Below are 22,934 nucleotides of genomic sequence, written 5' to 3' on the forward strand. Positions count from 1 at the left end.
GAAGCTTAAACGGAAAGATATGATACAAGTCAGCATGTGAAGGAGCTTTCACAGAAAGTTCTGTGGGGCAGGGGACCGACTGTGGTGTGTGTGAAGGGGGGGGGGGCAGGGAAGGGAAACTGTGCTTCCTAGAAGCTGCAGGCTGGAGGCATGGCTGCTGGGAGGTGATGTGGACATTTAAGAGGTCAACTGGTAAACCATGATGACCAGTCTCGGCGATTCGGTGTTTACCTCTAGTTCCAGCAGAATTGTGAAACTTGTAAAAATCATGCAGAATAGCCATGAAATGGCTCGTTCTCATTCTATAAACATTATTCTTTGAGATTCTAAGTATATAGTAACTGGGTACATTGGATGTTTGCTGTTCTAAACATTAACTTTCTGAATCTTCACTCAGTCCTTATGCCACCTGTACGGCGGGGTAGGTACCTCTTTTATCTCGTTGACAGGAGAGGGGCCTGAGATAGACACACAGTGAGTAACTTGCCCAAGGTTTAGTGGTGGGTTCAAACCCAAGCAGGCTCCAGGACTTGCATGCTCACCTCCGTGCGGTCTCCTTGCTCAAACCTTCGTTTAAAAAGTCAACCTGAGGTTGTGGAGCTATATTTTAAGTGTGCAGAGGTGATGTTACCCTGAGGTCAGCACGTACTTTAAAATATTCCAGTATTAGGAAGAGGGGGCAGGGAGGAAGGGAGGAAGGAAGGATAGGTGAAGCACGTGTGGCAACGTCTCAGTAAATGTGCCATGTAGTTGATGGGGAGCCCTTGTAGAATGCTTTAATTTCCAAAAGAAAAAATAGAAGTCATCGCTAGTGAATATGGGAACTCAAATCTGTTTTACCTGGCTGCTAATATCAGAAGACTCTCTGTAGATGATCTGGGTAATTTGGGCCAAGGCAACGCGTCTCCGTATGTTACTAATGTAACGGTGGCTCTTTCAGGAGGAGGGCTCCGTTCTGTGGGTTGAAAACAACATCCCACCTCATTGCCGAATGTGACGGCCCTGCGTTTTCTTTAAATCAATAAGGGTTGATCTTCTTCTTCTTCTTTTTTTGAAGATTTTATTTATTTATCTTTAGAGGGGAAGGGAAGGAGAGAAGTATCAATGTATGGTTGCCTCTTGTGAGTCCCCCACTGGGAACTGGCCTGCAGGGACCCAGCCTGCAACCCAGGTATGTGCCCTGACTGGGAATCGAACCGTGATCGTGTGGTTCGCAGGCCCGCACTCAATCCACTGAGCTACACCAGCCAGGGCAAGGGTTTATCTTCTTGCCAAGTATATTTGATAGAATAGCTAAATGTGTGAGTCAGCAGAGACCTCAAAGATAACTTGTTCCAAAATCCTCATTTTGTTGCTAGGAGAACTGAAGTGATGAGCCCAAGACTAGTGGGGGAGTGTTCAATGACTGTCTGCAGCCAAGTACATGGCTAGTTCGTGGGAGAGCAGAAATTAAAACCTGGGTTTCCTGAATTCTAGGAGGCTTTCCACCTCCCATCAAAGGCAGCCGTGCCCAGACAGGGGCTAGAGCAGCCCACATGGGACGGGGACCCCAGACTTCACTTGTAAGTCAAGCTAGGTGAGGCAGTTTCCAAGTTAAAAGTCTAGGGGAGAAGACGAAGAAAGAGGAGTCCCCTTAGCTGGGGACTGGATGGGGTCAGACAGGTCTAACCTTGGCAGTTTCCAAACTGCGGACTCGGATGGCCCCACTTCTTCCGTGTGCTTTTCCACACTCCCTGTTCACGGGCCCTCTGTCTCCCATGGAGGCCGTCGTTGGAACAGCCCTGACTGTGACACCAGGAGATACATCTCGGGGTGCATTTGGGGCTCTGTGGCGATAAAACCCACCGTTTGATGGGCCAGAAGTCAGGCCTGTGCGTTTCCCGGGCGGGGGGTGGGTGGGGAGGCAGAGGGTCTCAGTGGGAGTGCCCAGTTTTCACGCCCTGCCGCCCCATCTGAGAATTCCCATGAGGCATTTACAAAGTTCAGACCACGCCTTCCCCGGGGTGGTGCACAGCTTCTCTACAGCGCCCATGCTGTCTCTGGGTGTTCAGTCCTCAGGGTTTGGGGGAGGGGAGGGAGCCTCTGGTCCAGATGTTGTAGGATGGGGCAGGTAAGGTGGGTGAATGAAGCTGACCTAAGCAAGACTGGGGCCCCCTGGGAAGAATGAACAGGCTTCCCTTCAAGATTTTACAACACTGTCCTGTCCGTGCCTAAAGCTTGGGCAGGTCAGCTGATAGCCGGTGGCCTTTGGCAGAAAAGAAAGAGCCTGGTGAGGAAGCCAGGAGCCCTGGGCCTCGTCACTGGCTCCCAGTGGCCCCAGCATAGCCCCCCCTTGGCACAGCCTCATTTTCTTCATCTCTAAGAAGTGGGTCTCTGAGGCTCAAAGATGCTATCACTTCACAGTCTAACTCTATGACCTGTCAGAGAATACATGTCCCCAAGCCACTGGAACCCACGTCTGTCTGTCTGACGTATATTTATAAAGTGCCCAACAGGCCTCTTGGGTCTGACGTTTTAGCCCTGGGTTCCCTGAGGTCCTTGCTGGGTGGTTTGTGACGTTACCCTCAAGTCCTCTGGTCCCTGTGATGAGACGTCCTGCACGTGCCGTTGTTCGAGCGCTGCTCTGCGTCAGAGGTTGCTTGTTTGCCAGCTTTCTGCTCTTTCTGAAAGCAGTCATGAGCAGACAAGCTTAGAAAGGGTGTTCTCTTCGTATTGTTTCAGGGAAAATAGAGAAAGTCAGACCTCCTCCATCCCCCACACCTGAAGGCCCCAGCTCGCAGCCTGACTTAGCCCCCGAAGAGGCTGCCGGATCCCAGCGGCCCAAGAATCTGATGCAGACCCTCATGGAAGACTATGAGACACACAAATCTAAAAGGCGCGAGAGAATGGATGATAGTAGTGTAAGTTTCTCCTCCTTTCCTCTTTCACTTCTCCGAGGGCGGATGTAGCGTGGCATACGGTGTTCCCGCTCGGGCACAGGTGTACATAGAGGTGTCAGCCAGCAGCGAGGCTCCAAAACCGATTTTCCCGTGTGTGGTTGGTTCAGTATGCCTGGAGTTGGGGTTGGGGTGTCTCCTTGTTTCTCAAAAACCACTGGTCATGCAAGGAACAGGCCTCTTTGCTGCCAGTTGTAGTTCAAGCCCACTGGTGTGAGATGTTCAGTGGGAGGAAAGACACTGTGCAAGGTGGGAAGGAGGAATTAAGGGCCCTGAAATCATCCCCCAGGCACCAGGGAGCTGATTTCTCCCATCACGGGCCTGCTCTGTAGGATTTTGTTTCCCTAGAGAACTATGACGATACTGTTCCTTCAACATCTGCTGTGGGCAGTCCCTATACATGTTACTCGGTGTTCAAAAGACTAAGTGAGTTTGGGGCTGTTACCAAGCCTTTGTACAGTTTGGCAAGAAAGAGCTATTTAAAATGACAATTAAAAACCACCTGGCTGCTCTGAAGACTTTGCATGATGTTCACATTGACCTTGAAGGAAGTCAACTGCTCTGTGGTTTCTTTCTCCAGTAAGAGACCTAAGGACTGTCATTGCACGGCCACGAGCCAGGGATCAGCCTCAGGGGTCCACACCGACCTCTTAGGTATTTATTGAGGTGCCCACCTCTTCCCCCAGTTACACCGAGGTCACAAATAGCTTGGCTTTGTGGAAGATGCCACTCTGTTCTCCTGGGACAATCCTGGTTTATGCCTGTTGTCCTGGTGTCATTTTTAATAGTGTCCCCTTTCACTCTGAGAAGTGCCCCAGTCTGGATGACAAATTATTCAGTGACCTTAAACTTGAATGCTGCGGGGCTCACAGTAAGAATTCCAGGCTGACTTATTGCCTTTCATATCCTGGTTGACCAAGTTAAAGAATTAACTGCAGTCTTTGCAATTGAGACTCAATGTTGCTTTCAAAATATTTGGCAGTGAAGAAAGCAAACACTCCTGTAGCAACCTGACGGCTCTCTTGGTGTCTCCCAGGCTCTCCCTGGAGTCTCTGCCTATATCCTTGGCATTTGCACTCAGCTCCTCTGTTAGGCTGGGCTTTCTTCCTGTCGCATAGCGGGACGTGCCTGGCCCCCGGTGCCCGCTGCAGACTTTCCCACTGCGCACAGGACTGTCTGTCTCCACTAAGTCACTCCAGCTGGCCCTCCTTTGCAGCCCCACTTACAATATGGAGTTTACCGTTTAGGTATTTTTGGAGCCTGTGGCCATTTTGAAGCCTACTGCTAGGAAAATGGCTGTTTCTTTTCTCCGGTGATCCCACAGCCGGCCTCAGCAGCTTTGGGGGGGTTGGCTGAGCGGGCCCCTCACATCTGGAGTGGAGGGGGAAGACCACATGGAACCACTTTGCATGTGCCCTACGCAGGTGATTTCTAAGCCACCTCTACATGTCTCATGTCTATGCCTTTTGTGTCGAAGTGCAGATGTTAGAGAAAAGCCTACACACAGAGGTGAAGAGCCCACTCTTAACTCATTTCATAGGCGGAGGCTGGAAGCCTCTTCTGTGCAAACTCGGACACTCAGGCAGCCACCTGGCGAATGCCAACCAGGTTGGATTACCCCCCTCGTTACCAGCATTCGGGCAGCGGCTCCGAGTCAGAGTTTTAATATACTGATCGCTCTTCTTGTGTGCAATCAAGTGGCAGCCTTCTGGCTCTGCTTTTCTTGTGTAAATAAACATTTTGCATAAGGAAGAAACCTACTCACTGCCCAAGTTGTTAGTGTCCCCAGATCTCGGATTCAGAGCCAAGCGTTTGGCTCTGTTATTGATGTTGCAAGAAAACCTAGTTTGCTGTTGAAAATTCTCAGGAGCAGAACAGAACAAAGTCTATTCAGTCCGCTATAGCCCTCTGAAGAGACCCGAATCTGGGAAAAGCACACTCAGGTGGCTTCTACAGCAAATACATGGTCAGAGCCCCTCGTCACTCCTCTTATTCCTCTTGATTCAGGGGTTCGAGACCATGTTGAAGTTTACCTGCAGGAATGAACAAGCCTTCGTTTGTTTTCCCAGCTGCCTGTGGCCCCTTCTCTCATTATCCAGAAGGATCATAAACAGGAGCAGACGGACTGCCTGGTGGTCACGTGGTGTCACGGGCTTCCCTGCCCCCAGAAGCCACAGTTCTGCCCTGGCTCCATTCACACACACGAGCTATTCTCTGGGCAAACTCTGGCTTCTTCCATTCTCCACCCTCTGAGAACCTCCCATGGCTCACCTGGGTCCAGGGTCACCCTGGTACCAACACCAGTGGGCCCGCCTGCCGTTACACCTTCCAAAAAGTCCCTCACGCATGACCAGGACCAATCATGTGTTTGTCCATAGGAAGTGGCAAGCTCTTTCTGAACTGAACAAAAACAGTTCTTACTTGTTGTGCTTCCTCAAGAGAAGACAGACTTAAAAAACAAAATAGGGCAACTGGGGTGCAGGCACAGTGATACATTAGGCAAAGTGGTGTTCGTGAGCCTGAGGGACAGAAGAAAGACAGGATAGAGGAGCTACATGGGGCTGTGCCTGTAGTTTTCATGAGTCGCTTTTGCCAACCGACCTGTGAAAACTGACCCTCGCCATCAAACAGGTGTGGCAGCCCCCCTGCCCCCCGCACCCCCCAGAGCAGCAGTGGTCTCTGGAGTCCCCAGCTCAGGGCCCCTGCCTTGTCCCCACTTGGTGGGAAATGCAGAACAGGCAGGGAGGCCCCTGGTTCATGGAATCCTTGCCTGGGGGTGAGGTGGGAGACACTGTACAATATCCGGGGGGCTTTTCACGTTCCTTAGCTGTCCCTCTCCTGCTGGGAACAAGGTGAGGGTTCAGAGAATGACAGAAAGTAGAAAGTTAAGTCACCAACTCTCTCTCAGAACATGGACCCAGGAGTCACTGTATCAGTGATATTGGGTTCTCTGTGGGTGTTCTGCTCACTCTGCAGAACAAGTCAGTGACAAAGAATGAGGAAAAGTCCCTTTTCCCCCAAAGTTATGTCCAAATGGCCATCCTGGTTACGATCTCAGAGCCGGAATGCATAGGCTGTGCCCACCTGGGCTGTTCCTTGTTCCGTGTGGCGTGGTCACCAATGAGTGTCCCAGTGCTCGAGGCTTTGGCCAGACCCCACATACTAATGGACCCCTGGGTGTGTGGGGGTAGGAGAGTTGCTCTCTCCACCCCACACCTTACCCTGGGCCGTTTAACGGCCTACACAGGGGAGGCTGAGTGAGAATTAGGAAAAGGTACCTGTTTCCCCTGTGAAGACCTAGCCCTGCTGCAGCCACGCCATCACAGTCGGTGAGTGGAGTCGGGGACTGAGTTCAACGCCATCGATCCCCTCCCTCACCCCGGTGCTTCTGCGCAGGGCACTCACCACACACGCAGTGCAGCAGCCCCGCTCCTATTGTGGGTCCCTCTTATCTGAAAATGTTGTGTGGAAATACACCCTTGTCTGGGCCTGAGGCCCGCGCTGGTCCATCATGCAGCGCATCCTGGACGGGTGAATCATAGGGTCCTCGAGGGTTTCTTGGTGCCGGGCAGAAAAGGGATATTTAGGTAACTGTTTTTCTGGCCGTTGTTCCCTCAACTTGACCTGAGCCTCAGAAGATGACGGGTTCTTGAGCCAGTGATGCCCTTGAGCTTGGTGGATTGCTTGCCCTTTCCTGACTGAAGGGACACTGACCTGAATCCAAAGTTCAGCCTCCTGGGCATTCAGCCCCACCCTTATTTCTAGCACAGGATCTATTCTTGGGAGATTTTTTCTATGTTCTCTCTCTCTTGCCCCAAGAATAGGTGCCGAAAGGACTTTCAGCCAACCCACCCTGTCTGGGAATAAGAGAAGGCCTCACGGATTCTCCTGGGTTGAGTCAGAGCCGGAGACAAGCAGTTACCAATTGTCTAAGAATTCCTGGCACACATTTTTCTCTAGACCAGAACAGCCTCGGAGGGTTGTGGCTGTGATCCCACTGAGTGGTTGAAAGAAGCCTGTCCGCCTCCAGTGTCCCCTACCCCAGGCTCTACAGAAGCTCAGCCACAATCAGTGGTGTTGGGTGCCGCCCAGCTCTCTCCTGGGTTCTTTCCCTCACACCCTAGGGAGGTGCACAGGAGGGGAGAGCTCCAGATCCGTCCACTCCTGGCCATCAGCCCAGTGGTTACAGAACTAGTTTATAAGTGCTACACATAAGAAGCAAGCAGCGATCACAGACGTTGTGCTCTCAATGGTTACAATGCCCAAAACCCATCATGCCTCCAACATCCTTAGTAGTGTCAGTGCAAGGTCATCACCATGAGTCTAGGCGGGACTGTCCAAAGTTGGTCATTGTATCTCATTACCCATAACCAGGACTTTTTCCCCCTGAGCTTTTCTTGCAGTGACTTTCAGTCTGCTGTAGGAATGGAAGGATCATTTTCGTTCCTACAGGTACTTGTCCAGGCCTCTGAGGTAGTTAAGAGAGGCTGTGCGGTTTCTGGAGGCATCCTTAAGTTTGGGACTCCACAGAGCTCACCTGCAAGCCACATTTATCTGCAGTTAGGGTCTCCTTGTCATGGGACCACAGGCCTCGAGACTGCTTTGGGGTTCAGAGAACGCTCCAGGAAGAGAAAAGGCTCCTAGGCTTTTCCAAAAGGCCACCAAGGAGCTTGCTGTGGCCGTCTGGTTCGTTGCACACTGGGGGATTGGGGGATCTTGTTAATTCAAAGCACAGAAACTGGAAGCCACAAATTTTGAATTAACAAAGTATGGCTTATCTGATATTTTTATTAAATAGTAATGGGGTATCTACTTGCTCCAAAAGATACAGACTTCTCAATAAACTAATATCAGATGAAGCAAGTCTTGGTGTGGGTGTCTAATGGTCTGCTGGTGTTGCCCCTCTTGTCTGCCCCGGTGCGGTGCCGGTTCCCAGCTGGGGGTATTCTGTGAGTGTATCTGCCATGTACTAACCCTGGTCTTTTCCCTCTCTACCAGTACACCTCTAAGTTACTGTCTTGCAAGGTGACTTCCGAGGTACTGTTCAACTTGTTTGTCTTGGTCTTCCTGCATGCCTGGCCCAGGTGCATGCTGTTGTGGTTTGCCATTGCCTGGTGGGTTGAATGAGAAGGACAAGAAAGCAGTTTGTCTCCCTGTCTGTTTCTTCCTCCCTCAGAATGCTGGTGCGCAAGCAACAAGGATGCGCCCTGCTGTGCTTTGCTGTGCCGTGTGGTGGGATCACAGGGGACCTTGCCCTGCTCTGAGATGTGGAAGGTGTTTGCACCAGAGGGCACAACCAATGGTTTCTTTGTTTAGTTTTTACGGGCACCAATAGCAAATATTCCCCAGTCTGGTTAGAAAAGAATGCACCTCCAGAGGATCGAGTCCACCTTAATGCAAATCCACAGAGCTCCGTGCCATGGCTTTAGGAGGCGTTAGTCCGAAAGTGAACCATGCCTGCTTCCCTTTTACCCAGTTGTCCAATCTGTAGTTTTATTTTGGAAGCTTCTTAAAGCGCTGAATTCCCCCCAAAGTCTCCTTTCCCCTACAACTTCCTTTTACACAGATTTCACCCAACTCATGCCGTGAAAAAGCACTTCTTCATTTCCCCCATTTTTTCATGTTTTCTCTTGTGTTCTGAGAAAGCACAGGGTGTTTCATATTTTTATTTCTAGAGCATTGTATCATTTCTAGTTTAAAAGAATTACCTCAACTATACAGAATTGTAGAGGGAATCGTTCAGGTGTTTGCTCAGTTAACAGCTTCTTGAGCACCTACGACGCATCAGGCACTTTTCTAGGTTCTGAAAATAGATCGGTCAGCAAAACAAAGTCCGTGATGTCATGGAGCCGGCATTCAAAGGTGCCAGATGCCACGACATAATAAAACAATGAAGCCCAACTGTCCAGCTTTGTCCATTCTCATCATTCCACAGTATTTGCTTAATATTTCATAAAAAGTGAATATTGCAGCTCAGACTCAAGCCCCCCTCTTACTTCTCCCAGTTCCCACTTCGCTCTCTCCTGAGAGGCAACTGTTCCTGAGTTTGGTGTTCATCGGTTCCATGCATGTTTTTATACTCATCCTACATATATGTAAACAGTATGTTCCAGGTTTGCATGTTTTAGAAAGTTCTCTGAATGACATCATATTGTAGTATCCTGTACTCCTTACTTCATTTTGTCTGCATTGTTTTTAGATGTGTCCATATGGAGACTTTTGACTCTAGGTCATTCGTTATAACTGCTGTGTAGTATTCCATCGAAGGAACATCTCACTGTTTATTTTCCTAGTGAAGGAAATGTAGGTTCTTCTCTGAAAAAAAGAGTTATTGCCATCACAAACAATGCTTTGCTGAGTGTTACTATACATACGTCTTTGTGCACCCGTGGCAGTATTTCTCTCTATACCTAGAAATAGAAGGACTGGTTACGGGGCTTAGATATCCTTGCATTCACTACCTAGTATAAAATTATTCTTCAAATTGGTGTGCTAAGCTATAGCACAATAAAAAAAATTTCTGGAGATTGTATTTATTTTTTAGACAGAGGGGAAGGGAGGGAGACAGAGGGAGAGAAACATCGATGTGAGAGAGAAACATCAATCGGTTGCCCCTCCTATGCACCTTGACCAAGGACCGAACCCAGGCATGTGCCCTGACCTGGAATTGGACGGGTGGCCTTTCACTTTGTGGGACGACACTCAACCAACTGAGCCACACCAGTCGGGACTAACACGATGTATTGGTAAAATCTCCCTATTTAGCTAAAATTACAATGAACTATATATATATATGTAAGTTGATGGTTATCAGTAATTTTCTTCCATAGGGTATAAAATGAATATTGAGAATATCACTACATATACTTTTCTCAATGTCTAATTGTGGTTTTTAGAAACTTAGATGTATTTTTTTAACTTTGACGTGCACCTTTCCGTTTGTGTGTGCAAAGTGAACAGGTGACCATTTCACACAGTATAGGGAGCCTTCTTAAAATGCCTTTTATCTAATACTGCTTCATAGTTTCTAAAGCCCCTTCACAAGATGACAGAAATAATCACCGTTAGAGAACTTACTGTGCGGGGGGCACTTTGGCTGAATGCCTCCCGTCCATCGCCCCATTTATTCCCCAGGCCAACTCTGCACTGCGGGGGGCGGTTTGTTCCCCTTACGCACCTAAGGGACTGAGGCGCAGGGCACACTTTCCCAAGGTGATGTAGTCACTAGGATTCAAACCGAGAGCTGCCTGGACTTCGGAGTCGGCCCTGCCTCGTGAGAAATCCCGTGAAGTAGGGTGGCCGTGCTCCATCCGTTTTACAGGTGAAGAAAGTTGAGGCACAAGATCCCGTGAACAACAGCGGCATGTTCCAGAGCCAGAAATAAAGCTCAGGCCTTTTTAGGTCTGGTCCAGCCCCGCCCCTCTGCGCCGTGCTGCCACGCGCTGAGCACGAGGACCCTCCGTTTGTAACGGCAGCAGGTTGAAAAGCATGCCTTTTCCTACTGACATCCTACCCGTAGATTCCGAGTGAGTGGCCACGATATGCTTACACACAAAACACTGTATGACATGGCTTATGTGCCTGACGGTGAGCATGTATTCAGGCGACATGACTGTGTCCTGCACGTCAGGTCCAGCTGGCCCTGCTGTGAAGTCTGTTCATTTCCCAGAGGGGCAGAGAAGCAGGTGGAGATGGACCCCCGGAATGTGCTCGTGCCTGGGCTGCCAGCACTGCCTGTCACCTGCACCTCCTTGCTTCTCCGCAGCTGCCAGCATCCCTTCCCCTGCCCAAATGGTCGTTCTTAGGATAAGCAAAGCCTTCATTGCTATTTGGACAGTCAGCCAGGGTTGGCTCTGCCGGACTTTTCTTTAAACTCAGAAACGTCACATCCTAAGCTAATGCCATCATGATTTAACTGGCTGGCTGGCTGGCATGCATGGGTTTGCTTTGGGTGGAGTGGCATGAAGTTGAGCCATTTCTGCTGTGTTGGCACCATTAAATATTATTCATCTGGACCTCATCTTGATCAAACCAAAGTTGGGACAGATTGGCCGAAGTTTCCCTCAGGAGCCCATAGACTTATCCTCATGAGCTGGAGGGAGGGGCCCCTACCCCAACGGTGGCGGGCTGACTCGTCCTTGACGTTGTCAGTTTTATTGCACTTCCTGCTAGCACCCATGGCCCGCAAGTTGCATCAAAATGCTCAGATTGCTTTTCATTGGCTTGAAAAGCTATTTTTCCCCACTTAATACCTCTTTGAAGTTTAATTCTACCAAAGTAGACTGTCATGATATACATAGGATCATACCTTGTAAAGATTCACAAAGCCTAGTGGATTGAATCCGCACTGGCCTGCTAGTTTGGATTTGTTCCCTGGTTTGCTCATTTACAAAGTGACTAAGACAACCTATAGCTGTGCTGTCACTACGAGGTCCATGAGGACATTTAAATGAAAGTTAGTTACAATTAAATATTTAGTTTCTCAGCCACACCAGCCCTATTTGAAGTGCTCCGTAGCCGCATGGGGCCAGTGGCTACTGTACTGGGTGGGGCGGAAACAGAGCATTCCCATCAGAGCAGCAATTGACGGCAGGTGGGAACATGCTGTGTTTTCTAAAAACTCTACACAGTCAGATCTAGTTTAAAGAAACTTGCAGGCCATTTCAGGAAAATTAAAATCCATATTGATGACTCTGGGTCAAATAGCAAATGAACCTTGGCTGTGAGATGAATGTATACAGAAAGCTTCCAGCTCCCTTGATTTCTTCCTACTTCCCAGTGTACCACACACTTTATTCCTTCCCCTTTCATGACATGTGGAGAGAGGGAATGGAGGAAGGGAACAGAGGAGTTTGTTTGTATATGCATAATCAACATCTGAGTTTGGCATAATTTTTTCCTCTCTCTTTTCAGGTCCTTGAGGCCACGCGGGTTAATCGACGAAAGAGCGCGCTGGCCTTGCGTTGGGAGGCGGGGATCTACGCTAACCAGGAGGAAGAAGACAACGAATAGCAAACTTCCTTGCACCCAGGAAGCATTATTGGTGCTTGGGTCGCCCAGAAGCCAAGCAGTCCACACACATCACGGCATTTTAATGGGATATTTATTAAAGTGCAAACAAACTCAACAGTCCTTCTGTAGACAGAAGCTGCAATGTACAATGACCAAAAAATCAAATGAAAAACAAGTCCACCCGTCCAGCTCAAACACCCAGGAGTCAACAGAGGAAGGACTTTTTGTGACTCAAAGAATCACCTGGATTTGGACCAACCCACAACCCATCCAACCGGATGAAGAGGTTACAAGCAAATCAGCGTGGTTGCTGCAGGCAGAACTGAGCCCAGCCTCGCTGAGTGGGGAGGAAACAGTGGTGACGGAGCCATTGAGAAAGCACTGGAGCCCACGCTCGTGCCGTCTACGCAGCACAGGACACGCTCCGCGCCGGTCTCCCGCCCGTCACTCAGCATCGGGGGTGTTGGGTTAACTCCATTCGCTCCAGCAGCCATAAAGTGAATAATGTTTCTCTCTCCACTTGCCAAGAAGAGGCAATTAGGATTCCATTTCTCTTACCTTTAATTGTTTTCAATTGGGGACAACTAATGATCGCAACACCTTAAAGTCCACATTTTTAAGACAGTGTTTCTTCCGGTTGCACACACAATCTGTTCTACATTAGGCGGCTGAGAAAGGGGGAGAAAGCCAAACCCAATGGATTGTTTTCGCTTTCGCAGCTTGTCTGCTTACAGAATTGACTGGTCTGCAGGTTCTGAGAATGTGTTTTCGCAATTACGCTTCTTCACACGAAAACTATATCTAGTGGACAGCTATTTTTGTGATGGGATGGGGGTCTATATCCATGTAGAAAGCTTGTGCACATTGAACAGCCTGGTTCAAGGGGGCAGGGGTATTTTTAGAGTGGCAATAATTGTAAAAAGGGCGAACTCTGCCTTAGAGAAGCAGATGACAAGAAATAAAAAGGGGTTTATATTTTATATTACAAAGTGGACCTTAGGGGTGGTAGGAAGAATGAGATTATTTTGGATCGATCAGAAATGGAACATTAGAGGCGATGAAGGTAGTGAGAGGAGGGAGGGGCGAAGCGTGGGGGGAAGTAAGGAAGTGGGGGGTATTTTTGAGGAGCAGCCCGCATTTTTCAGGAGGATACAGAGAAATACAGGATAGAAATCGAAGCGCAGGCTTAGAGTCAGCTACCTATCCTAAAGAGAGGGTATGTGTGTGTGTGTAGTCTCGCGCACACACACATGCCCGTACTGTTGTGTGTTTGTATCAGGTGTGTATGCCTGTGAGCAAGCGTGTGTGGTTAGGATTGAAATTCCAGGATGATCATGGGACAAGAGTGTGCAGTTATTCCCTCCAAAGCTGTGGGCCAGCGTCGGGAGTGAGTGAGAATTTCTTTTTTTATGAAAAGGGATTTAGAGGCACCGAGCTGATGCAGTGTCTATAATATTAAAGTGACCTAACGTGGCACTTGCGTGAGTCACAGTTGCAGAATGTTGAGCGGTCTTGTCCTCTGACACTTAGGGAAGTATCGTATTTATTCTCATGCTCGGTAGGCATGCTCAGTACACCACAGAGGACGCCGGCTCCACTCTCTCCGTCATTTAAAGCCGTATGATGAGGGCGTTCGGTGGTCGGCTGCCCCACCTTTCTGGATGAGAAAACGTTTCATTCTGGCCATGAGAGAAAAGGAAAAAAAAAAAACCTACCAGCATTCTTTTTATTTTCCCTTTTTGTTTTCAAACTGTGGTTTTTAAAAATAAGCAATAACGAAGTCAGACCTCACGACAATGAATTTTTTGTTTTTATATTGTTTATAGCATAAGCTCTAATATGTTATTCTGACAAGTAGCAACCCCACAGAATTTGTATGTAGATGTTACACACGTTATCTTTGTTTCTTTCTTTTTTTTTTTAGACTAGTGTTGACTTAGGGGAAAGTTTATTCACAGACAAGTAATGGGCACAATGTCAAAACGGAACTGTCTGATACCTTACAAGGATCCTTTAAAACTGCCAAGGGAACCTGCAGTTGGAAGCCAAATTCTACCGGTGGGCAGTTGGCGCCATCTTTATATGGGTCATGCTCCTAAATATCCCGGATGAAGATTCGACAACACGTGCCAGCCACTGGGAACACCAAAGAAGTACTATTCCCGCTGCAAGGAATTCGTTTTCCAGTGGCGGGGGGCGGGGGGGGCTGGCGTGGAGATGGACATGCTCAGGAAAATGAGGTCTGGGTTTGATCGGAAGTCCTGATGGGTAAAATGGGACAATCAGGAAGGATGCTTTGCCTGAGGATTTCCAGGGTCCCCAGGGCAGACACAGGTGAGAACAGATGGGGCGGCAGCTTCGGGTGGCCCAGCTGGGCCCAGCAGCAGCTGGGATGGCCGGAGGAGGGCAGAGTGCTTCTGTGGGCTGCACAAGAAACACGCTGCCCATTCCCTGGATTGACTCTGGGTCCGGTGAAGACCGTAGACATGATCTGAAGGAACTCCCCCATCTTTCATGAGAGGGATCAGTCCTCAGGACTTACCTAAAGTTGGGTTGTTCTCTTTGCAGCTGAAAGGGGTGCTTAGGAGGCCACACAACCATGAGATCACTGTAGAGGCAGAAAAAGTGGTCTTTGACTCCAGCTGGTTGAACCAGAGGCACTTGCTGCGTTGCGTCCCTCGGTCCACACTCCGTGTGTAGATAAGGCAACGAACGCAGAGTTTCCAAGACTTCCTCGCAGTCCCTTGGCTGTGGAACTGTGGCCCCGTCCTCTGACATTTGCTTGTTCTCTTACACTGCCTTCTGCGGAACTGTTGTCTGTTTCCTCCCTCCACTCACTTAGAATCCTGTTAACATGCAAGTTACAGTTCCCTTGGAAGAGCCAGATTTTCTCTGCGCTCCTGAGTTTTTTCTTCACGCAAGAAACATGGGGCCCCTGCGTCTGTACATAGCACCGTGCTAGGCTCCGGGATCCCGAACGAACCCTTATTTAACTTTGTGAAGATGTAACAGATCCTTGTAGGAAACCCGGCCTCCTGTGGGCACCCCCATCCCCAAGTAGTACACACGCTTGTTCCTCTCAGCTAGGACGAACGTTTAGACTCTGTAGATGTTCAAGGCTTTCCTGAAAGTATTCCATTCCGCAGTATTTAATAGATGTCCCTTTTCCTCCACAGCCGATTAACTACTGACACGCCTTGGCTCTCTCATCCAGAAGTTAGGGAAACAGGGTCTGTCAGTGGCAGGAGGCCAGGCTGTGTTCCGCTCAGACGGCACAACGCAGCCTCCTTGCCTCTCCGCACCTGTGCATGCTGCCCGCCCTAGACAATGACATAGAAGCAGTGTATTGACCAGTGTCCACATGTATGCACAACACGCACACACGTATGTAAAGCATAACAAGGAACACGACGTCAGTGTTGACTCTTGTCTCTGGAGACAAATAATTAAACAGGTTTTGTTTCAGCTAAAAATGAATGTCATTAAACTATGTATTGAAAAAAAATAGCCTAAATGTTTAGAGATGGTGACTATATCCAATTTTAGCGACAACCAATTTCCTGAATTTGAAGCATTCAGTGAGTGAGCTGCCAATTTTGATTTTTGTGTTGCTCTTTACCCAGATGACTTGTTTGTTTGTTTGTTTTTGGAGGAGGAGGAGGAGGAGGGGGCGAAAGCAGCAATACCGTGTTTGAATATTATACCCTGTATCTGGCTCTCCTGTGTATGTTAACCACTTAAATGTCATTATTCTGCTTCAGTTTTATAGTGATTGTGAGGCATTCGATGCAAGTATACAATTATTTTCTCATTAAAACCCAGCGTGTGTTGTGTTTTTATAAATGATGGCTGTTTGTCTGACGGTGGGAGGGAGGTTTGAGGACTGGCCAGCCAGTGGCCGCCAGCGCCCTTGGCCTGTGCTTCCATACGGCAGAATCTGCTTCTTGCACGTTTGAAAACAAGAGAGCAACTTAGCTGGCCGAGCCCCACGCTTGCTCCCAAAGTCCCTGTTGCAACTCGGTCTCCAGCTGCCCTGGATAGAAGCCAGAAACTCCGACAGAACACAGGCAAAATGGTACGGGGCCTCTTGATGAGGTAGATGTCAAGGTCAGAGAGATGATAGGACAGATGGTAAAACTCAAGCTTTGCATATGACTCTTAGGCTCCCATTTTTATTATTAGCATCCCAGCATCTGTAGTTGGTTTTCCTCTGAAGAATAGAGAATGTCAGAGTGTACAGGTGAGTCAAGAAGCTCCCGAGCTGCACCCTGCCCCCCCCTTCCTGCCCTCCCTTCTGCCCCCCTCAGTCTGTAGCCCCTTTGTCACACCAATGCCTCATGCTTGTCCCCTGCCCACCTGTGTCCTGCTTTTCCTTACCCATCCCTATTCCTATCCTGCCCCTCTTCCTAGGGCTCCTCTACAGCTACCTCATTACTATTATTTTATTATTAGTACTTGAGAGAAAGGGAGAAAAGCATCTTCACAGGCACCTCAACTGGGGACCAAACCCACAACCCAGGCATGTATCCTGACTGAGAATCGAACTGTCAACCTTTTGGTTCATGGGACCACACACCAACCAAGTGAGCCACACCAGCCAGGGCCCAGCTACCTCTTAATTCTCATGTATGTGACATCTTTTGACAACCATATCTACCTCTTCTGAGCATCTGGGGGCTTCCCTGTGGCACCTGTCATGGGTGGCACTTTCCAACCTCTGTGTGGGTATGGGGGACAAAGGTTGGTGATACAGCCCCTTTGAAAATTCAATCAAACCAACAGTAATGTGTGACATTTATAAAGCACTGAGAATGGGACAGACGCTTTTATGGTCTCCATGTGTAATTATCTCTTACAACAACTCTGCAGCATGTGCTGTTTTGACGTCCACTTTACATGTCAGAAGACATGCCACGTAGCTCGTAAATGGCAGCACTTGAGTTTGAACTTGGGTACTCTGACTCAAGGCATTGCTCTTACCCACTTTTCCCACAGAAACACACACCGTCAACCTCACATGCCAGGTCCAGCAGGTGTGATGCTGTGTGTGAGGTCTTGGCGACCCTTCCTCATCTCACCAGAGGCTCCAGGAAGAGAGCTACAGTGTGGGTCAAGGCCAAGGCTGATGGGGGCCAGGGTCTGGGATAGGGGTGAGTGGGGTTTTGGTGGGAGCAGCAAAGAAGTCTCTTAAATAAATTCCTTCTGAGTTCTTGGGAGTCAGTTCTCCCAGGAGACAGTAAGGGAAGTTGACCCAGGCATCCCAGTTGTCAAGAGGGAACCAGAAATGAGTGCAAATGGGATCATGAAAATGTGCTAAAATTGAGTTGTGATGATTTCACAACTCTACTAGAAATCACTGAGTCGTGCACTTGCAATGGATAAAGTTTGTAGTATGTAAATTATACCACAATGAAGCTGTCACCAAAAGAAAATAAAGCAAGCACAATAAGAATCCGTGGAAAGGGGCCAAGGAGCCCACAGCACCTTAGGTTGAAAGGAATGAGCAGAGTCCTCATGCCAATATGCCAGCCAGTGAGGAAGGAACCTTGCTGTCCTGGGGCACCCCCACCCCAGAACCAGGACCAGTAGAGTTTGTGGGTTCACATGTCCTGGTCCTCTTCCTATCTGTACTAACATCTGGGGCACTAGGCCGAGCCAGGTGAAATTCAAGGCACATGACATGGGACTGAGATTTGGCGGGCAGAGCTGCGGGGCACTCGGGCTGAGAAAAGCCAGGAGTGGGACGTGGTGTCTGGCATGGTCAGAGTAGAAGGTATTTTGGAATGACTCGGCAGGCTCTTTCTGCAAAACCACGCCTGTGAAGCATTAACCCTGAAGGGGCCAAGGGTAGGTCTGCAGGTTTTTTGATGCCTAATGCAGAGCCTCAGCGGGAAGTGAGAGGGAGCCTGTGGCTACTACCCCAGGTTCCTCTGCCCTATTTTTTTTACAGCAGCAAAGAAAGAATCTTGGGGGACACATGAAGCCACGAGGTTTCTTTGGAGCCTTGCTCATGTTAAGTATGGGATTCCTGGGCTTCAGGACGGTGGTGACTATATCCCTCCCTCCACGGAATTCGAATTGGGCTGCGAGGGGCACAGAGAACAAACGGGAGGTTGAAAGGGAGCATCCAAATGTTTTAAATGTGCAGGGTGACCCTAAGGCCAAGAATGGGGACTGAGAATAACTGCAGGGGCCACACTGGCCACTTCTGAAGGTGGCCCAAGCACTCAGATGCCTTCTATCAGAAAATGAAGAAGGAATGCCTAATAGCTTTTACAAAAACAATTTCCTCAAGAGAAAGTGATGCCAGTGTCCGTGAACGTTCATGGGAGAAGTATCCCCACGCTTTGCTCTGAGTTCACAGGTGGCAGGCTCTGAACAACCGGGAAAGGGTCTGCTGGTGCCCTAGAGAAGTACAGTCACAAGTCACAAGTCTCTCGTCTCCCTCCTTTGCTTTTCTCTGCCCCGCCATTTAGACAACATTCTCTCTCTGTAGTGATTAGCTGGTACCAGCCCCGTGGCTGTGGAAAGCACTTTTCCCAAATGTGAGTAGACCTTCGCATCCCCCGGAGGACTTGTTAAGCCCAGATCGGGGCCCCATGCCCAGAGTCTCAGATGCAGGAGGTCTGGGTGCCACCCGAGTGCTTTCTAGCCTGGAGATGCTGCTGCTGCTGGTCCAGCGACCTCACTCTGAGAATCGCTGGTCTGGAGACCAAGCAGCGTGTAGGGCCTGGGCACGCCACTTCTATTTGAGGACTGGGGGGTTGCTGCATGCTTCGTGAGCTCCACAGGCAGCCGCGCGTGGTTCCGGGCTGGTATGACTATTTCTTGCGGGGTTTTGTGTGTTTGCCCAGCATAGCAACTCCCCACTTTGTGGGTCTCGGGGGAGCAGACCCGAGAGGCCAGCCAAACTCTCCCATGGAGCCCCTCTGGTGGGTCTGAGCAGATTAAGAAGAAAATAGAGAGGATAATGTCTATGTATGTTAAGTAAGATTTTGATTGCAGGGAAAGATCAAGAGGTTGGTGTGACTCTTGCAAGAAGTTTTTGTTGTGTAGGGTGATAGCCAAATCAGAACTCCATAATATGCATTGGTTTGAATGATAAGGTCATTATTCAATCTCGATCACCTGGAGAGCTTCGAGGTTCAGCCTCAATTGGTCTGGGTTGGGACCCCGGCGCTAATATGTATTAAAAGCACCCCAGGGGCACCGAGCATCGCTGTCCAGTGCTGTGGTTTGAAACCCGTTACACATTAAGATCGCTGAGGTGGTTTTTTGAAGAAATCGGTGCTTGGGCCTCATCCCTAGAGTTTCTGGCTTATTCTCTCTAAACGGGGCGGACATGGGTATGGACATGGGTACGTTGTAGCTGCTCCCGAGGTGCTTCTAACGTGGAGCCAGGGTTCTGAATCACCAGCCTCGTGGAGAAGTGTGTTTGTTTCGTGACCTCATCCACTTCAGAAAGTTCTTTGAGGCAACACCAAGGTGACATTATAAAAGGCCTTGTGTGGCTGAACGGGCCCACGTCTCTGGTCCCAGGGACCGAGCAGTGCCGTGGTTGGTGGAGCCGGTACTCTCAGCTCTCCTCCGGGCCGGAAGCCTCCGCGCCTCTGGCCACCGGCCGCTGTAAAACTCCCGGGTTAGCGGAGGGATGAACTAGCCGCAGGGGGGTTCCGCAGTCATCCTCGAGCCCCCCCTAACCAGAAGAAGGGCTCCGGTGAACAAAGGCCCACGATGCCACCGGGCGATTCCTGCTGTGGGAAGCCGTCACCGTTCTTTCCATTTGTGCTGATAACTGCTTGCCTGTTTTGGCCACGTAAATATTCCTATAATGGCTGATTTCAGGCTAGCAAGAGTTGCACAATGGTTCACAGAATTCCTGATTGTATAATCCTCGGCTGAGGACAAAACTACCGCGATCAGAAGACACACGGCGGCGTGGCTAGAGCTGTAGGACTAAAGCCCCCATTCCTAAGAGCCTTCGTCTGCCTGGAGTGGCTCTTCTGAACCAGTCTCAGCAGGTAGCAATCAAGGGTTCCGTGTTCTGACCATCCACCCGTGATCAGTCCTAGATCCCGGGAGCCCCAGCCCGGGTCACGTGCCCGCCCCGTGGCCGGGGTCGGGGCAGAAAGGATGCGGGAAGACCAAATATGTGGAACAGGAAGGCCTGTGTTGCAGACGGTTTCCCGGTACCTACAGCAACTCCGACCTCCAGTGTCATCGTCTCGCTGACAAGTGCTCAGCCTTGGGGACCGGGCGGAGAAGCCAGATCTGGGGCCCCTCATTGTTCAGTGGGCCCGTTGACCAGTTGCTTGCTCCGTGCCGGATTTCTGACTTACGGAGTTGCATGAAGACTAAAGTCGTGTGTAAAGTGCTTGGTGAGTAGTAGGTACAAGTGTGCTCAGAGTTCTCTTTCTTTACAGCCCTGTATTCAGTCAGCAAATGCTTATCGAGTACTTAGTGTGTGTCTAGCTCCCGGCAGTGAAAGCAAGGGCAAAGGGGCTTTTTAGAGAGGGTTTCACCTGGAATTGGGGAAGCTCGCTGGGCATGTGGGGACAGAACTGCTCCAAGGTCAGGCAATGTTTCCGCACCCGCCTGTCACTGGCTGGGGCCAGCGAGGATAACCTTTACTGTCTCAGCATGCTTTTAACTTCTCCTCTCACCGTAGGCCCCACAAAGTGGTGGGAGAGATCCAAGTGATGAGAGAGAGGGTTTAATAAAAACCAGAAAGATGAAGAACCCATCAGCAGAAGGTGCAAAGATGCTAGGAGCTTGCAAGGAGATGTTTGGGAAGGAACTCCCCAAGAGGAACATGAAGGCTGCAGAAGCACCTGACTGATAACGGGAAGTTATTCCCGGAGGGAATAACTCACACTATTTTCAAAGTTTTGGGTTGACTCAAGATGGTCACCTTTGCCTGCAAGTATAAAATACGGCCAGTAGGTGGCAGTGCTCCCTGGGGCCTGGAGGGTGTTTCCCACCCTTCCCTGTAGACAGGGTCCCTGGCTGGTGAAACTCAGTGGACTGAGTGTCAGCCTGTAAACCAAAGGGTCGGAGGTTCAATTCCCGGTTAGGGCACATGCGCGGATTGCAGGCCAGGTCCCCAGTTGGAGGTGCGTGAGAGGGAACCACACACTGATATTTCTCTCCTTCTCTTTCTCCCTTCCTTCCCATCTCTACTCTCTCAAAATAAAATTTCTTAAAAGAAAACAAAATCCCACCGCTTCAGCAATCCCACCTGCAGGCTGGTCAAAGGCTGCATGCACTTCACTTACACTTACAAATGGAATGCGGCCTGCTGCCACCAGATGGCAGCAGACATCCTCCGCCTGTTACCAGTAAAGCCCCACTAGCTCTGTATCTAGCTCTGTACCTATCAGGCACCGTGTTGAGAGCTCTACGCAGATTATTCCATTCAGTTCTTACAACGCTCCTTTGCAGTTTATACCATTAGTGTCATCCCAGTTTTATCCACGAAGAAACTCACACTCAGTCTGAATGAGTTGCTTCAGGTGACATGGCCAGTGGCGAAAGGGGGTCGTGCCAAAGCCAGGGGGTCGTGCCAAAGCTTGTGCTCTTACCTCCCAAACTTTCCTTCTCACTGACTTGCCTCAACAGCAAACGGATCTCCAGCCCCGGCCCTGGGCCAGCTCTGTTTTCTCTCAGACAGGGAAGCCTATCTCCGACAGGGAGGTGGTACCACCGACCATTGGAAACTGGGCTTGTGTGCTGACGTGGCCGAGACGTGGGGATGTGAGTAGGCGTGTGGATGATATGACACCCACAGTGTCTGCTAGAAGCAGCCACTGCCACTAAGAGCAAATACCCACTAAAATTCTGGCTCTTTCCAACAGCCTCCCTGAGCACACAGGGCTGTGGACTAAGTTACCACGTGAGCCTCCTGGGTTATGCAAATGTTCTAGAGTCTCATCAAAAGCATCCCCGGCTCTCCAAACTGAGGCCCCCGTTCTCTCTGGCCCCTACTGTTCACAGGTACATACATACACGTGCCCATGCATATTTCGGAATCACCCCAGCTCTGAGTCTGGTTTAAAGCGAGGCTGTCAACAAAGAGACCCAGTGATTAATTCAGTGGCTGAAAGAAGGTAGAAGTTTAATTCTCATGTTGCAGTGCACAGAGAGCACCCGCAGCTGGAGGGCAGACTTGTTTCAGACAGTACTGTGTAGGCTCAGACTTCCCCCACCCTCTTCCTTCATCACCCCCAGGACCTGTTGCCCTGGGCGTGGTCCAACCCTAGGAAATAGTGAGATGCAGTAAAGAGATTCTATTTACTGGGATAATTGGTGTGCCCTTTCCCTGGGTCTTCGGTATCTGTGACTTCCCTGAATTGGTGACAAGAGACAGCAGACTGGCTTTTAGAGATTAGGCAACAGTGATTCTAGGATTTCCACTGCTATCATGAATGCTGACCAGGGGACAACTCAGAGGCCAAAGGAATAAGCTACTAAAACCTTCACTGAGCCCATGGGTAGCTCAGTTGGTTAGGTAGAGTATCATCCAAATACATCAAGGTTACAGGTTCGAACCCCAGTAGGGACACATACAAGAATCAGCCAATGAATGCATAAACCAGTGGAACAACAAACTGATGTTTTTTTCTCTCTCTCTCAAATCAATTTAAAGAAAAGAAGACCTTCATTGAGGTTGCACATTCTCCTTTATTACGCAGTCCACGCCAAGTTTATCCCTTCCTATAGTTATAACGACAAAAACTATAGGAAGAGCAGTTAGCAGGACAGATGAGAGGGACAATGAACTGCCCACTGGCCCTGGAATGTCCTCTGTGTCAGGATACCGACTGTATCTCAGCACGAAGGAGAACGCATGCCTCCGTGGGCAACACAAAGGTCACCAAACTCCCGCATCGCACAAATCCTAGGTAACACGGGAGCAGTGTGGGCACACTCAGCGGGGACTCGTGGGGGGCTTAGCCTGGATGGTGATGTCACAGGACTATTGCTCAC

At 49.6% G+C, this 22,934-nt stretch overlaps 1 protein-coding gene across 10 annotated transcripts in view; it reads left to right on the forward strand.

The window, feature by feature from the left end:
- The window catches only part of PALM2AKAP2 (PALM2 and AKAP2 fusion), a 307,652-nt gene extending 293,735 nt beyond the window's left edge, over positions 1–13,917 (forward strand). For 8 of the 10 annotated variants that reach the window (XM_037036072.1, XM_037036075.1, XM_037036073.1 and 5 more), the window contains 2 exons: positions 2,722–2,900; positions 11,850–13,917. In XM_037036072.1, the coding sequence (XP_036891967.1) occupies positions 2,722–2,900; positions 11,850–11,948 (278 nt within the window). In that variant the 3' untranslated portion in view covers positions 11,949–13,917. The remainder of the gene's footprint in view (positions 1–2,721; positions 2,901–11,849) is intronic. The other 2 variants (XM_037036077.1, XM_037036074.1) reach the window with 2 other exon arrangements.
- Positions 13,918–22,934: the final 9,017 nt, after the last annotated feature.

The sequence above is a fragment of the Sturnira hondurensis genome, unplaced genomic scaffold, assembly GCF_014824575.4.
Source record: "Sturnira hondurensis isolate 20B ecotype Veracruz unplaced genomic scaffold, ASM1482457v3 Scaffold0022566, whole genome shotgun sequence".
NCBI lineage: Eukaryota > Metazoa > Chordata > Mammalia > Chiroptera > Phyllostomidae > Sturnira > Sturnira hondurensis.